Source organism: Talpa occidentalis, unplaced genomic scaffold (genome assembly GCF_014898055.3).
Source record: "Talpa occidentalis isolate TD23 unplaced genomic scaffold, MPIMG_talOcc4v2.1 talOcc4.12, whole genome shotgun sequence".
Classification (NCBI taxonomy): Eukaryota; Metazoa; Chordata; class Mammalia; order Eulipotyphla; family Talpidae; genus Talpa; species Talpa occidentalis.
Genome location: NW_023601212.1, coordinates 44,580,505 through 44,595,250, shown reverse-complemented (window position 1 = coordinate 44,595,250; position 14,746 = coordinate 44,580,505). Strand labels below are relative to the sequence as shown.

The 14,746-nt window shown below is 37.3% G+C and overlaps 1 protein-coding gene across 1 annotated transcript; it reads left to right on the top strand.

The window, feature by feature from the left end:
* The first annotated feature begins 6,410 nt into the window (after positions 1-6,410).
* On the top strand, positions 6,411-7,346 carry LOC119242212 (olfactory receptor 7A5-like). The gene has a single exon (XM_037507963.1). It carries the CDS (start codon positions 6,411-6,413, stop codon positions 7,344-7,346), a length of 936 nt encoding a protein of 311 aa, XP_037363860.1.
* The last annotated feature ends 7,400 nt before the right edge of the window (positions 7,347-14,746 follow it).

Here is a 14,746-nt window from a genome sequence, read left to right as displayed (position 1 = left end):
ATACAGATGCTAACATATCAATATTAACTCCAAATGTAAATGGACTAAAATTTCAATAAAAAGAAACAGAGTTGCAGCCTGGATTAAGAAACAAAACCCAACCTTTTGCTGTCTCCAGGAAACACATTTAGCTACAAAAGATAAAAATAGACTCAAAGTTAAAGGATGGAAAACAATCCTACAAGCAAATGGACTAAAAATGAAAGCAGGAACAGCTATACTTACATCAGATAAAACAGACTTCAAACTCAAAAAAATAAAAAGAGACCCCAATGGTCACTATATTATGATCAAGGGGACAATATTTCAAGAAGAAATAACACTCATTAACATATACTCACCAAACAAAGGAGCACCAAAATATATCAGACAACTGTTGTCCTCTCTGAAAACAGACATCAGAGAAACCACATACGTAGTGGGAGACTTCAACACAACACTATAAACAATGGATAGATCAACAAGACAAAAAATAAGTAAAGACACTAAAGCTCTAAATAAGGACCTAGAGCATTTGGGCTTAACAGACACCTATAGAACACTAAACCCCCCAAAAATGGAGTACACATTTTTCTCAAGTGCACACGGATCATTCTCCAGGATCGATCACATACTGGGGCATAGGACAAATATCAACAAATACACCAAGATTGAAATCATACCAACCATCTTTTCTGACCATGAAGGCATCAAACTAGAAATAAACCATAAAAAGAAGGCAAGGAACTCTCCTACCTCATGGAGATTAAAAGCCACACTACTGGAAGACCACCGGACTAATGAGGAGATCGAAGAAGAAATTTAAAAAAATGTTTGAATTGAATGACAAGGCGGAAACCAATATCGTAAATGTAGGGGATGCAGCAAAAGCAGTAATAAGAGGAAAATATATAGCAATAGAAGCTCACATCAAGAAACAAGAAAGAACTCAAAGAAACAACCTTATCTCGAGGCTCAAATATCTAAAAAGAACAACAAAAAAAACCCCAAAACCAGTAGAAGAAAAGAAATAATAAAACCAAAGCAGAAATAAATGAAATTGAAACTAAAAAAAAAAAAAAACAATCCAAAAGATCAATGAAACCAAGAGCTGGTTCTTTGAAAAAATCAATAAAATGGACAAACCCCTAGCCAGGCTCACTAAGGAAAAAAGGGAGAAAGCACAAATAAATAGTATCATAAATGAAAGAGGAGAAATGACAACGAACAGAGCAGAAATCAAAAGAATAATCAGTAACTACTATGAACAGTTATATGGAAACAAGTTCAACAATATAGAGGAGATGGACTAATTCCTACAACTCTACAATCACCCAAAGCTAGATAAAGAAGAAATAGAACACCTAAACAGACCAATTGCAAGCAGCAACATTGAAATGGTCATCAAAATCCTCCCCAAAAACAAAAGCCCAGGACCTGATGGATTTACAAATGAATTCTACCAAACATTCAGAGATGAATTAGTGCCTATCCTTCACAAGCTCTTCCAAAAAATTGATAAGGAAGGGACAATACCAAACACGTTCTATGAAGCCAAAATTACACTAATACCAAAACCGAAAAAGAACAACACAAAAAAGGAAAACTACAGGCCAATCTCCCTAAGGAAGATGGATGCAAAAATCCTCAATAAAATTTTAGCTATCAGAATCCAACAATGAAACCATAAGATAATTCACCAGGACCAATTAGGATTCATTCCAGGGACACAAGGATGGTTCAAAATACGAAAATCAATCAACGTTATCCAACACATCAACAAAAAGAAAAATAAAAACCATGTGATAATATCAATAGATGCTGAGAAAGCTTTCGACAAAGTGCAACATGCATTCATGATAAAAGCCCTTGAAATTCTTGGGATACAAGGAATACCTCAACATCATAAAGGCCATCTATGAAAGCCAAAAGCCAGTATCATTCTCAATGGTGAAAAGCTGAAAGCAATTCCATTAAGATGTGGAACAAGACAAGGATGTCCACTCTCATCACTGCTTTTCAATATAATACTAGAAGTCCTAGCCAGAGCAATAAGCAAGAGAAAGACATCAAAGGAATCCAAATAGGAAAAGAAGAAGTCAAACTATCACTATTTGCAGATGATATGATAATATACATAGAGAACCCCAAAAACTCCACAAAAAAAATCTAATTCAACTCATCAATCAGTTCAGTAAATTGGCAGGAAACAAAATCAACACGCAAATTCAGTAGCCTTCCTATACACAAACAATAAATCTGAAGAAGAATAAATAAAAAAAACACCCCTTTTATTATTGAAACAAAAAAAATCAAATATTTGGGAATAAATCTAGCAAAAGAGGTAAAGGAACTATACAAAGAAAACTATAAAACACTGTTAAAAGAAATAGAAGAAGACACAAAGAAATGGAAAGACATCCCCTGTTCATGGATTGGAAGAATAAACATTATTAAAATGGCCATCCTACCAAAAGCAATATACATATTCAATGCTATTCCAATCAAAATTTCAATGTCATTCTTCAAAGAAATAGAACAATTATTGATGAAATTCATATGGAATCACAAAAAACCCCAAATAGCCAAATCTCTCCTGAAAAAAAAATAAGGGAATGGAGGCATCACACTCCCAGACTTCAAACTATACTACAAAGCCATAATCATCAAAACTGCATGGTATTGGAACAAGAACAGACAAACAGACCAATGGAATCAAATAGAAAATCCAGAAATAAACCTACAGATTTATGGTCAGCTAATCTTTGACAAAGGAGCAAAGACTATGCATTGGAGCAAAGAAAGTTTGTTCAATAAATGGTGCTGGGAAAACTAGGTCGCTACATGCAAAAGAGTGAAGCTTGACCACTACCTAACATCATACACAAAAATCAACTCAAAATGGATTAAAGAATTAGACATAAGACCAGAAACCATAAAATACATAGAAGGAAGTATAGGTGAAACACTATGTGATTTGCACATCAAAGACATCTTTACAGACACATCACCCAAAGCAGTGATAGTGAAGGCAAAGATCAACAGCTAGGACTACATCAAATTAAAGAGCTTCTGCACTGCAAAAGAGACACTAACAAAAACAAAGAAAAACCCCACCCACTGGGAGAACATTTTTGCACACAACACTAATGATAAAGGACAGATCACAAAAATCTGCAAAGAGCTGATGAGACTGAACAACAACAAAGAAAATAATCCAGTCAAAAAATGGGCAGAAGAGCTAAAAAGAAACTTCTCTGAAAAGGAAATGCAAATGGCCAACAGGAATATGAAAAAATGTTCAACATCACTGGTAATCAGGGAAATGCAAATCAAAACTACCATGAGATACCATCTTACACCAGTGAGAATGGCACATATTAAAAAAACTAGCAACAACAAATGTTGGCGAGGATGTGGAGAAAAAGGAACTCTTCTGCACTGTTGGTGGGAGTGCAAACTGGTCCAACCACTATGGAGAGCTGTGTGGAGATTTCTGGACCTACTAAACATAGAGCTTCCATATGATCCAGAAATTCCACTCCTAGGTATTTACCCAAAGGACACAGAAACATCAATTCCAAAGAACACCTGCACCCCTATGTTTATAGCAGCACTATTTACAATAGCTATGCTTTGGAAACAGCCCAGATGCCCAAAAATAGATGACTGGATCAAGATGTGGTACATATATACCATGGAATATTACTCAGCATTCAAAAAAGATAAACACATGCAATTTGCAGCAACATGGATGGCGCTGGAAGGGATCATGCTCAGCGAAATAAGCCAAAAAGAAAAAGAAAAATACCGGATGGTCTCACTCATAGCAGGAATCTAGAAAACTTAAATAAGGGACCAGGAAAATGAATAACTATAAGAAGGTGAAAATCAAAATTAACAAAAAACTATGAACCAGAGACACTTTTTGGGGGCGGGAGGGGAGGGATTGGGGTCAGAATGAGGGGATGCAATTGTATGGGGAATATAAAAATAAAATTTATTATTAAAAAAAAATCTCGCAACAACAAATGTTGGCGAGGTTGTGGAGAAGAATGAACTCTCCTGCACTGTTGGTGGGAGTGCAAACTGGTCCAACCGCTATGGAGAGCGGTGTGGTGATTTCTTGAACTACTAAACATAGAGCTTCCATATCATCCAGCAATTCCACTCCTAGTTATTTACCCAAAGGACACAGAAACAGTAATTCCAAAGGACACCTGCACCCCTATGTTTATAGCAGCACTTTTTACAATAGGTAAGCTAGGAAGCAACCCAAATGCCCAAAAATAGCTGACTGGATCAAGAAGATGTGGTACATATACACAATGGAATATAACTCAGCAATCAAAAAAGATAAACACATGCAGTTTGCAGCAACATGGATGAAGCTAGAAGGGATCATACTCAGCGAAATAAGTCAGAAAGAAAAAGAAAAATATTGATGGTCTCACTCATAGCAGGAATTTAGAAAATCTATATAAGGAACCAGGAAAAAGACTAATCAATACAAAATAAAAATCAAAATCAACAAACAACTATAAACCAGAGACACACTATGGGGGGGGGGGTGGGGGAGGATAGAGGTGGGAAAGGAAGGACTAGAGTCAAAATAAGGGGGGAGGTGCATTGTATGGGGGATATAACTAAAATGAAAATGCATACATTGTGCAAATATTAAAAAAGATGTAAGAATTATATAAAATAAAATATTTAAATAAATAAAAAATAAAAATTAAATCACAGACTCCCTATATAATTCTAATGTCAGATTATAGTGAATAAAATAACCTAAGTAATATATAATTGATACACATTGTAATCAGGGACTAAATTATAGCTATTAATGTGACAGAATTATGAAGCTCCTACAATTTTAGCAAAGCATCAGGAAGCTTATGAGTTCAGTGGCATGTTCTGTTATCACAAGATCTCAGGTTGATTACCCACTGTCAAGGAGGACAACTGCCTGGATACCAGCAATTATGTTCCTAGGACCAGCCAAAGCTTTGAATACATGAGGAACCTAAACCAAACCCATTCCTCAATCTTGACTTGTTTAGAAAATAAATCTGATATCAGATAGTGTACTAGAAATTTAGAGATATGAAAAGGAGGCAAGTTCATGGAGGAGTGAAAAAATGGAATTAATTTGATTTCGAACTTAAACTCTTGGGAACAGGGAAATCTTCCATTGCTGTCCAGAATGGTTTTACACAAGGGAATTGTGTGTATTGAAGTTGGAGTAATGAGGAAATGTGACTAATGAGCAGATAGAAAGAGTTGTAACTACATCAGCTGACTCCTGGCTTATATAACCTTGGGCTGGAAGGGGCATGCTTTAGTTGTGTGTGTTTTTGTGTGGAGTCCTATTCCTGCTTAGGGGACAGATGGTTCACTCCTCCCTGCTGTCTCTACTGCGTACAAAGCTTAGGTCTCTATGCCTTCCATCCAATAAGGAATTCAGATCTCCACAGGAGACCCTCTTGGAGACCCAGTGCAGGTGAGCCCAGCAGTCCAATTGAGCCTCAGGTTAGAGAAATGAACCAAGATCACTTCCCTGTTGTTATCTGAGAGGCCATTTACCTTCACCCCAGGCAAGAGATCCCTGTGTTTTTTTTGTTTGATTAAATAATGAATATTACGTAATTATTTCAATGTTTGTGTAATTTTTTCAGTGTGAAGTACAATGTTGATCATTTTTGTATCATTAAATTGTTTTTATCAGTAAAGTGTTATTATAATAAGGCTCATAAAATATGTGGATATTTAGTCCAAAACATGGTTCTAAGTGGGTAACTTTGTCCCCCAGGAACACTGAGCAATGTCCACAGACATTTCTGTCTCACAGCAAGGGTTAACAGGAGGCCAGGATGTTCCAAACATCTTACAATGCACAGGACAAACTTCATCACAGAGAAAGACCTGCCCAAATGTCACTTGCGATGACACAGAAACACTACCCATTTTCTCTTGGGTGTACAGTATGTAAGGTATTTATCATAAGTAGTTCATAAAAAGGGCAGTATTTTTTTCTTGGGCAAAAATATATTTATTTATCAGGGTTGAGAAGGCACTGAGATCAGTCTCTGAGGGACCATCTACCTTATTAAATCATTTCCCTCTTTAGTTACTTCTTTTCCCTTCTATTCCCCCCCCCCTCACTTTTTTCTCCTCCTCCTCTTGCTTCTCATTCCCTGCATTCAGTAGTATGCCTTTTTGTGTTACTGATATTTTTCTTTTGCTGTGCAGATGGCTTCACAATTTTTAACTTGAATATTTGAGCAAGCATCATCTTTAAAGGAAACCATACAGAGAATATTATGATTAACTTCTCACAAAATTACAGGCATTTCAAGTAACTTAGTGATATATGCTTTTGAAATAAGTTTTTTTTTTTTCCCTACTCTCCTGGAAGTCACCTGTACTACATGATACCAGTCAATAATACACAAATTTCAGAATTTCTTCTGCTGAGATTTTCAGAAGAAGCAGAACAGCAGCCCCTGATATTAGGACTCTTCCTCAGCATGTATCTGATCACTGTGTTTGGAAACCTGCTCATCATCCTGGCTGTCAGCTCTGACTCCCACCTTCAGACGCCCATGTACTTCTTCCTCTCCAACCTGTCCTTTGCTGACATCTGTTTCATCTCCACAACCATCCCAAACATGTTGGTGAACATCCAGACACACAGCAAAGTCATTACCTATAAAGGTTGCATCACCCAGGTGTATTTTTCCACACTGTTTGCAGGGTTGGACAACTTTCTCCTGATTGTGATGGCCTATGACCGCTATGTGGCCATCTGCCACCCCCTGCATTACATGGTCATCATGAACCCTCAGCTGTGTGGACTGCTGGTTCTGGTGATCTGGATCATCAGTGCTGTGTATTCCTTAATACAAACTTTAATGTTGTTACGTCTGTCCTTTTGCACAAATGTGGAAATCCCACACTTTTTCTGTGAACTCAATCAGGTGATCAAAGTGGCCTGTTCTGACACTTTTCTCAATAATGTGGTGATATATATTGAGGCTATCTTACTCAGTGTTGGTTCTCTCTTTGTTATTCTTTACTCTTACTCTAAGATAGTTTCCTCGATCCATAAAATCTCTTCAGCTCAGGGCAAGTATAAAGCATTTTCCACCTGTGCATCTCACCTCTCAGTTGTCTCCTTATTTTATTTTACAATCATTGGAGTGTACCTTTGCTCTGCTGCTCCCCACGGCCCAAGCTCAAGTGCCATAGCCTCAGTGATGTACACTGTGGTCACACCCATGCTCAACCCCTTCATCTACAGTCTGAGGAACAAAGATATAAAGAGGGCCCTGACAACAATTATTGTAATGAAAACTACAAAATGATAATTGTACCAGGGCTGAAGAAGCACCCATAATATTAGATTTTGGAGACTAATAGTCATAAATTGGACTTAATGGATCAAACTAAGAGGTACTACATCCTCTTTTTTATGTCATTAAATTTCTTCTTGGACCTCACTTTCTCTATTTTATTTATGTAACTCACATTATTAAACTTTCAGCCCTTTTTGATGTTTAACAGCTTTTCCTTTTGTGATTTTCCCACATTCCAAATTTTTCCAATCTTAAACCAGAAAAATTTAGACATTCCCATTCACTTAATAGGACAACATTGATTTGTGAGAATAATTTCTCTTCATGTCATATAACATACCAAATAGTTTTTTTTTGCTTTTTGTAGTTAAAAGTCTTCAAGTTCTGCTATTCCTATGACAATCAAACTATACCTGATGACCTAGAAAGCTTATATAATTTTATAACAGAGGAAGTACAATAACAAAACTTTTCACTTTTGAGTGCATCATCCTTTTGTGTTCACTACATTAACCACCCACCTGAAAACAAGGACACTAACATACAGTGGGCTTCATAGCACAGTAGGTTTTATTCTCCTCTTTAGAATCCTGTTCTCCTTCAGCTCAGTGTACACAGACACTCCCTTAGTCCAGGCCTACATGCTTGTCACATAGGAGAATCTTCACTGAGACACATTTTACTGTATATATCAAACAAATATGAACTTAGAATCACAAATTTCTTCAACATAATGGGAAAAATTAAATCACATATTATATTTCAATGCAAAGTGTCCTGATGTCATGCAGTATATCTTCTTCTTTAAATGTCTCTGTGTGAGGGGGTTAATATTGATTTTGAATTGAAAAAAGTGTTTTTGAGTTATTATCCTGTCTCTGTTTGAAACCTTCTAATGCTGCTAAAGCTAGGACTGCTTTCTTTGCCCTAAGGGAAACAATTCCCCCTCTTCTAATATTTTCATAAAGAAATAATGGTGAGTTAATGTTATTATATTATCATACTTTATATAAATACATTATACAGATAATTATATAATCTCTCTTTTTTAAGATTTATTTATTTATTTAAATGAGCACTGGGTACAGTCAGAAGCACGGGAGGTGAGAGAATTCACCAGAGCCAGAGCGGGGAACAGAACAGGCAGAAGGACCAAAGTACACTGCTGAGGGGAGCAGCGGATGGTAGGAGAGGTCTGCACGCCATGTGGGACCCTCCCTGGCAGCCTGATATCAAACCAGCGCTGCAGAGGCTGCGGGCAGCTTTGCAGCCCAGCGCTCAACCACTGCGCCACTGGGGAGGCCCTATATAATCCTTTTTAATGATTTATTTATTCATGTCTACAATAACCGGGGTACAGGCCAGATGTGTGGGAGGGTGAGAGGATTCACCAGAGACAAAATGGGGAACAGGAGGAGTCACTGATACACTGCTGAGAGGAGCAAATGGCGAGCCAGGAGAAGTCTGCCATGCCATGTGGGTATCTCCCTGATGCGCCAGGAATTGAACCAGCACTACAGAGGCTGGGGACAGCTCCACAGTGCTGGGCTCAACTCCCTGCACACCAGGGAGGCCCTCTTTTGTGATCAAATTACGACTATGAGACAACTTAAATTTCTGTCTGGGAATACAATCAGGGTCACCATTTTCCTACAAAAACACCACCTCTTCTAGTTACCTGGAAATTAGCTGCATAGAATATTTAAATAGAGTGGTCAGAATTAAGAATAAATGTCAAACAAAACCCAAACATACAGATTATTATAATTCTCCTCACTCCTATTCACTTTGACTGTTGTATCCGTTAGCTGCTGCTGACAGGCCATCCTACATGTAATTGAGTTAATATAAGGCCTTGAGGATGAAGAAGAGTGTGTGATGAGCTGCTGTGATCTGCTGGGCTCTGCACGGCTCCACAGGCAGCTTGAGTCTATACATTGTGCTTCTGAGGCTCATTCAGGGTGGTGCCTGGAATATGCACTCAGTTCACCATATTTATGTATCTATACTCATCTTTTATTTTTGCAGAAAACAGTATGAAATGTGAATTTATTTCATAACTCTGTGATTCCTGTTTCACATCATTTATTTCCCTTTGTTTTGAAGTAGACGTGATGGCTCTCACCACTGTTCACTTTGAATCATTCACCTGTGCTGTGTATCTTACTCTGATCTAGGCATCTTAAAACTTTTTCCTTTTAAGTATTTATTATAATATACATGAATACTATGTTGTACATATTTAAAATGTACTTTTTGTTGAATAGAAAGAGCTATACAAAGCTACAGTACATGTTGTATTTTTCCATTTTTGTCTAATTCAAGAAAGTGTGTGGTTAAATTTAATGGAATTTTGTGAATTCTTAGCTCAATTTCCTTATTTTAGAAACTGATTTTGTATGAGAAATATTACTTTAGATGAATGTTGCCAGCAATTAATGATAAGTGTGGACATATTTTTTGAATACAAAATAAATGTTTATAGTTAACATTTTTATGTGTTTTTGTGGGGTTTTTTTGTAAAAAGTTTTATTTTATGTAAACATACACAGATATATACACACAACAGACACATATTATCTCACATTTTATGTTGAAAGAAATCTTGAGAGTTGGTGCTGTTAGAAACAAAAACAATTAATGTTTGAATTAACATGTAATTAAAAGTATATAGAATTTAGACACAAAGACATAAATGGTGGACAATATTTAGTGATGAATTGATTTTTATCTTATTAACTATTTTATTGTCAAGTTTTTTTCCCTTATTTATATAAAGATTTATATATGTCTTATCTATATAAAGATTATTTATTTAAATAAAGCTTTTTGTTTTATGTTTCAGTTAATATTGATTTATATTATGGTATATGTCTTAAGGGTATAGGTTTACACCTCAAAAATTGCATGCTATTTCACCATACTCACCACCTAAGCCCCAGGAATCCTCCCTTAAACCTCCAACTCCCCTTTGCTCCCAGCCCACCACATCCCTTTTCTGGGAGCCTCCCTCATTTTTTTTAAAGATTTATTTATTTATATAAGCACCGGGTACAGTCAGAAGCGCGGGAAGGTGAGAGAATTCGCCAGAGCCATTGCAGGGAGCAGAGCAGGCAGAAGGACTGAAGTACACTGCTGAGGGGAGCAGCGGGCGGCAGGAGAGGTCTGCGCGCCATGTGGGACCCTCCTCCGGTGGCCGGGGAGCAGCCGAGGATCGAGCTGGCTCTGCAGAGGCTGCGGGCAGCTTCGCAACCCAGCGCTCAACCGCTGCGTCACCGGGGAGGCCCTGAGCCTCCCTCATTTTTCAGTGTGTTCTTCCTCCTCCTGTTTTTATTCCTCCCCCTTCTCCTCCACTCTTGGATGCCCAGATCTATGGTCAGATTTTAAGATTTTCTTTAACCTTCCATTTGGTCTCTGTATACTCCACATATAAGTGAAACCATCTGGTATTTATCTTTCTCCTTGTGACTTGTTTTCCCTTCTTACAATCCCTTCCAGCTATATCTATGTTGTCACCAATGTCGTGATTCCAATTTTTTTTTTTTAATTGCTGAGTATATGCCATATATTTTCATTCATTTGTTTTGGGACTTTGACATTGTTTCCATATCATGGCTATTGTAAATATCCTGCAATAAACATAGCAGTGCAGGTTCCCTTTGATTTCGTGTTTTTCATGTTCTTTGGGTAGATTCCTAGGAGTAAAATTGCTTGGTCATGGGGTGCATCCTATTTTAGTGTTTTGAGAAACTTCAACACAACTTCCAGAGTGTATGGACTTAGCTAAATTCTACTAACAGTGTCGGAGTTTCCTTTTTCCCTCATACCCTCTACAGCACTTGTTGATTTTGGTGTTTTTATTATGGCCATTCTCGCAGGTGTGAGATTGTATCTCATTGTCCTTATTTTTTCTGCATTTCCCTGATGCCAAGTGATCATGTATGATGGACATATTTTCATGTCTATTGGCCAAACGCATGTCTTTTGTGGAATGTCTACTTAGATCTTTTGTCTGTTTTATGATTGGGTTATTTGTTTAGTTATGAGGTCTCTGAATATTATCAATATCAATGCCTATCAGATGGATGATGTACAAATATTTTCTCCCATTCATTTTGGTTTCTGCCTTTTGTGCTCCACAGAGACTTTTGTTTGATGGAGTACCAGTTTTCTATATTCTCCTTTGTTTTCCTTGCTGCTTGAAATGTGTCTTCAAAAATATATTTGAAGTTTGTGCATGAGTGTTTTTTTCTTCTGTTTCTTTTATATATGCTATGGTTTCAGGTCTCACATCTAAGTCTTTCATCCATTAAGAACTGATTTTCATATATGGTATGAGAGAGTGGTCTAGTTTCATTCTTTAGCTTTAGGGCATCCAGTTTTCCTATTACCATTTATTGAAGAAATTTTCTGTATTCCAATGTATATACTTCATGTCTTTATTGTAGGTTAAGTGTCTGTAAATGCATGGTTTATTTCTAGCTCTGAGCTCTATTCTAGTGGTCTATGTGTCTACTCAGTACCATACTCCCCAAGATGGCCTGTTCTTGTTCTGGAGCACCAGAGCCTATAATTGCCCCAAGTTTGTCAGTCTGCCAGGAATGTTCACTGCTGTGTCTAAGTCTCTCCTCACCTCTCCATGCTCTGAAACATAATGGATAACAGAATACTTTCCTTAGCCAAAGTAGTGAGTCAATCTTCCATGCTGCCAATGAACTGTGATGAGATGATATGTGTGCTATGATTGCTGTTTTAATTGTGCTTGAAGGAGAGTTTGTAGGTAGATGTTATTTCACCATGTCTTTGCTCCACCTCTCCAAATTTTATTGAATAATTTTCTATATTAGATTCTCATTGCTTCCCTAAATATACCCACTTGAAAGAGGACACATGTGTGCTCTGAGAGTTGTGGATATTAGAAAGTGAAGTCTCATTGGATTAATATCAGAGTGCCTACAAGACTGGGTTACTTCGGGAAGCTCAGGAGTGATTCTGTGACTTTTCTTACGTCAGTTTGAATTGTTGCCCTTCTGTGTCATTGATTCATGGCCCTTCTCCAGATTCCAAGACTGAGTGTAGTATTTTCTAAACTCTGATACCTCTGATTTTTTCTTCTTCTTCAAGTTTAAGAGGACAATTGAATGAATGGATAATCATGGCTAATCTTCCTTTTTATGAGGTAAAATATGATTACATGGGGATTTATTAGGACTTTAGTTGGATATTTGAGTCAAAATTCTTTGAATAATATGTCTGAGCTCCCTGGATAGGTTAGGACTTATGTTCAATAGAAAAGGCAGTTTAGTTTTCTCTTGGAACAGCTATGCAAATCAGGATTAGAAGTCCGTCTTGTTCTCACTGGAGGATGACCATGAATATCAGTTTAGATAAACTGAGTACCAATTTGTCCAATAGCATGCAAATCAGATGAAATATTAATTAAGCAATGACTCCATGAATTTCAGTCTTACATGGTAAGAATGGATAATATAGGAGGAAGGTGTCTCAGACCAGAAACTGGAGGAGGGGTAGAAATGACTTTACAGAGTTAAATCAGCTATTGAAATGGACCAACTGCTATAGCACATATGAGAACACTTGAGAAAGTTTACAGGTTGCAAATCAGAGGGGGGATATGGAGATGGAGGGCCATTGTAGAGGATCACTGTTCCTTATTTTTCTTTTATTTTAAATAATAAATTTTATTTTTATATTCCCCATACAATTGCAACCTCCCCATTCTGACCCCAATCCCTCCCCTCCCGCCCCCCACCGCCCAAAAAGTGTCTCTGGTTCATAGTTTTTGTTGATTTTGATTTTCACTTTCTTATAGTTATTCATTTTCCTGGTCCCTTATTTAAGTTTTCTAGATTCCTGCTATGAGTGAGACCATCCAGTATTTTTCTTTTTCTTTCTGGCTTATTTCGCTGAGCATGATCCCTTCTAGCGCCATCCATGTTGCTGCAAATTGCATGTGTTTATCTTTTTTGAATGGTGAGTAATATTCCATGGTATATATGTACCACATCTTCTTGATCCAGTCATCTATTTTGGGGCATTTGGGCTGTTTCCAAAGCTTAGCTATTGTAAATAGTGCTGCTATAAACATAGGGGTGCAGGTGTTCTTTGGAATTGATGTTGCTGTGTCCTTTGGGTAAATAACTAGGAGTGGAATTGCTGGATCATATGGAAGCTCTATGTTTAGTAGGTCCAGAAATCTCCACACAGCTCTCCATAGTGGCTGGACCAGTTTGCACTCCCACCAACAGTGCAGAAGAGTTCCTTTTTCTCCACACCCTCGCCAACATTTGTTGTTCCCATTTTCTTTTTAATATGTGCCATTCTCACTAGTGTAAGATGGTATCTCATGGTAGTTTTGATTTGCATTTCCCTGATTACCAGTGATGTTGAACATTTTTTCATATTCCTGTTGGCCAATTGCATATCCTCTTCAGAGAAGTTTCTTTTTAGCTCTTCTGCCCATTTTTTGACTGGATTATTTTCTTTGTTGTTGTTGAGTCTCATCAGCTCTTTGCAGATTTTTGTGATCAGTCCTTTATCATTAGTGTTGTGTGCAAAAATGTTCTCCCAGTTGGTGGGGTTTCTATTTGTTTTTGTTATTGTCTCTTTTGCTGTGCAGAAGCTATTTAATTTGATGTAGTCCTAGCTGTTGATCTTTGCCCTCACTATCACTGCTTTGGGTGATGTGTCTGTAAAGATGTCTTTGATGTGCAAATCACATAGTGTTTCGCCTATATTTCCTTCTATGTATTTTATGGTTTCAGGTCTTATGTCTAGTTCTTTAATCCATTTTGAGTTGATTTTTGTGTATGGTGTAAAGTAGTGGTCAAGCTTCATTCTTTTGCATGTAGCGACCCAGTTTTCCCAGCACCATTTATTGAACAAACTTTCTTTGCTCCAATCACTGTTCCTTACTTGTCAATTTAGTCACATGTTCAAAGTAATTAATTTAAAAGTAGATAATAATTCCACAAAGGGATGAACCCCTTACCCCAAAAGGCACTGTATTAGTACAACTTCAGCACTGGTTAGATGAACCTCTCATGCCTGCTGGTAACCATGCACATGCCTCTCTTTCTTTTCTCCTTTTCCCAATAAATTTGTCATTTTAAAATAAGCTTTGCCTGTCTGTGTCTGTGTAAATGTTTTCATCTCCTGGAGAAAATCAACTTGTATTACTGAAAGAGGAACTTTGATGAAACTTTTCCAGAAGTAGCCCAAGGATCCTATTCACATAACCCAACTCTTCATCAAATGACATGAAGATGAAAAGTTAATTGATCAATGATTACTTGAGTTTCAATCCTTCATGGTCTGTGGCAGGCCAACTTTGTTTCAGCTGGTTTCCAGAGATTAGTGTGCTTAAACATGGCTGAATATGCTGGCCA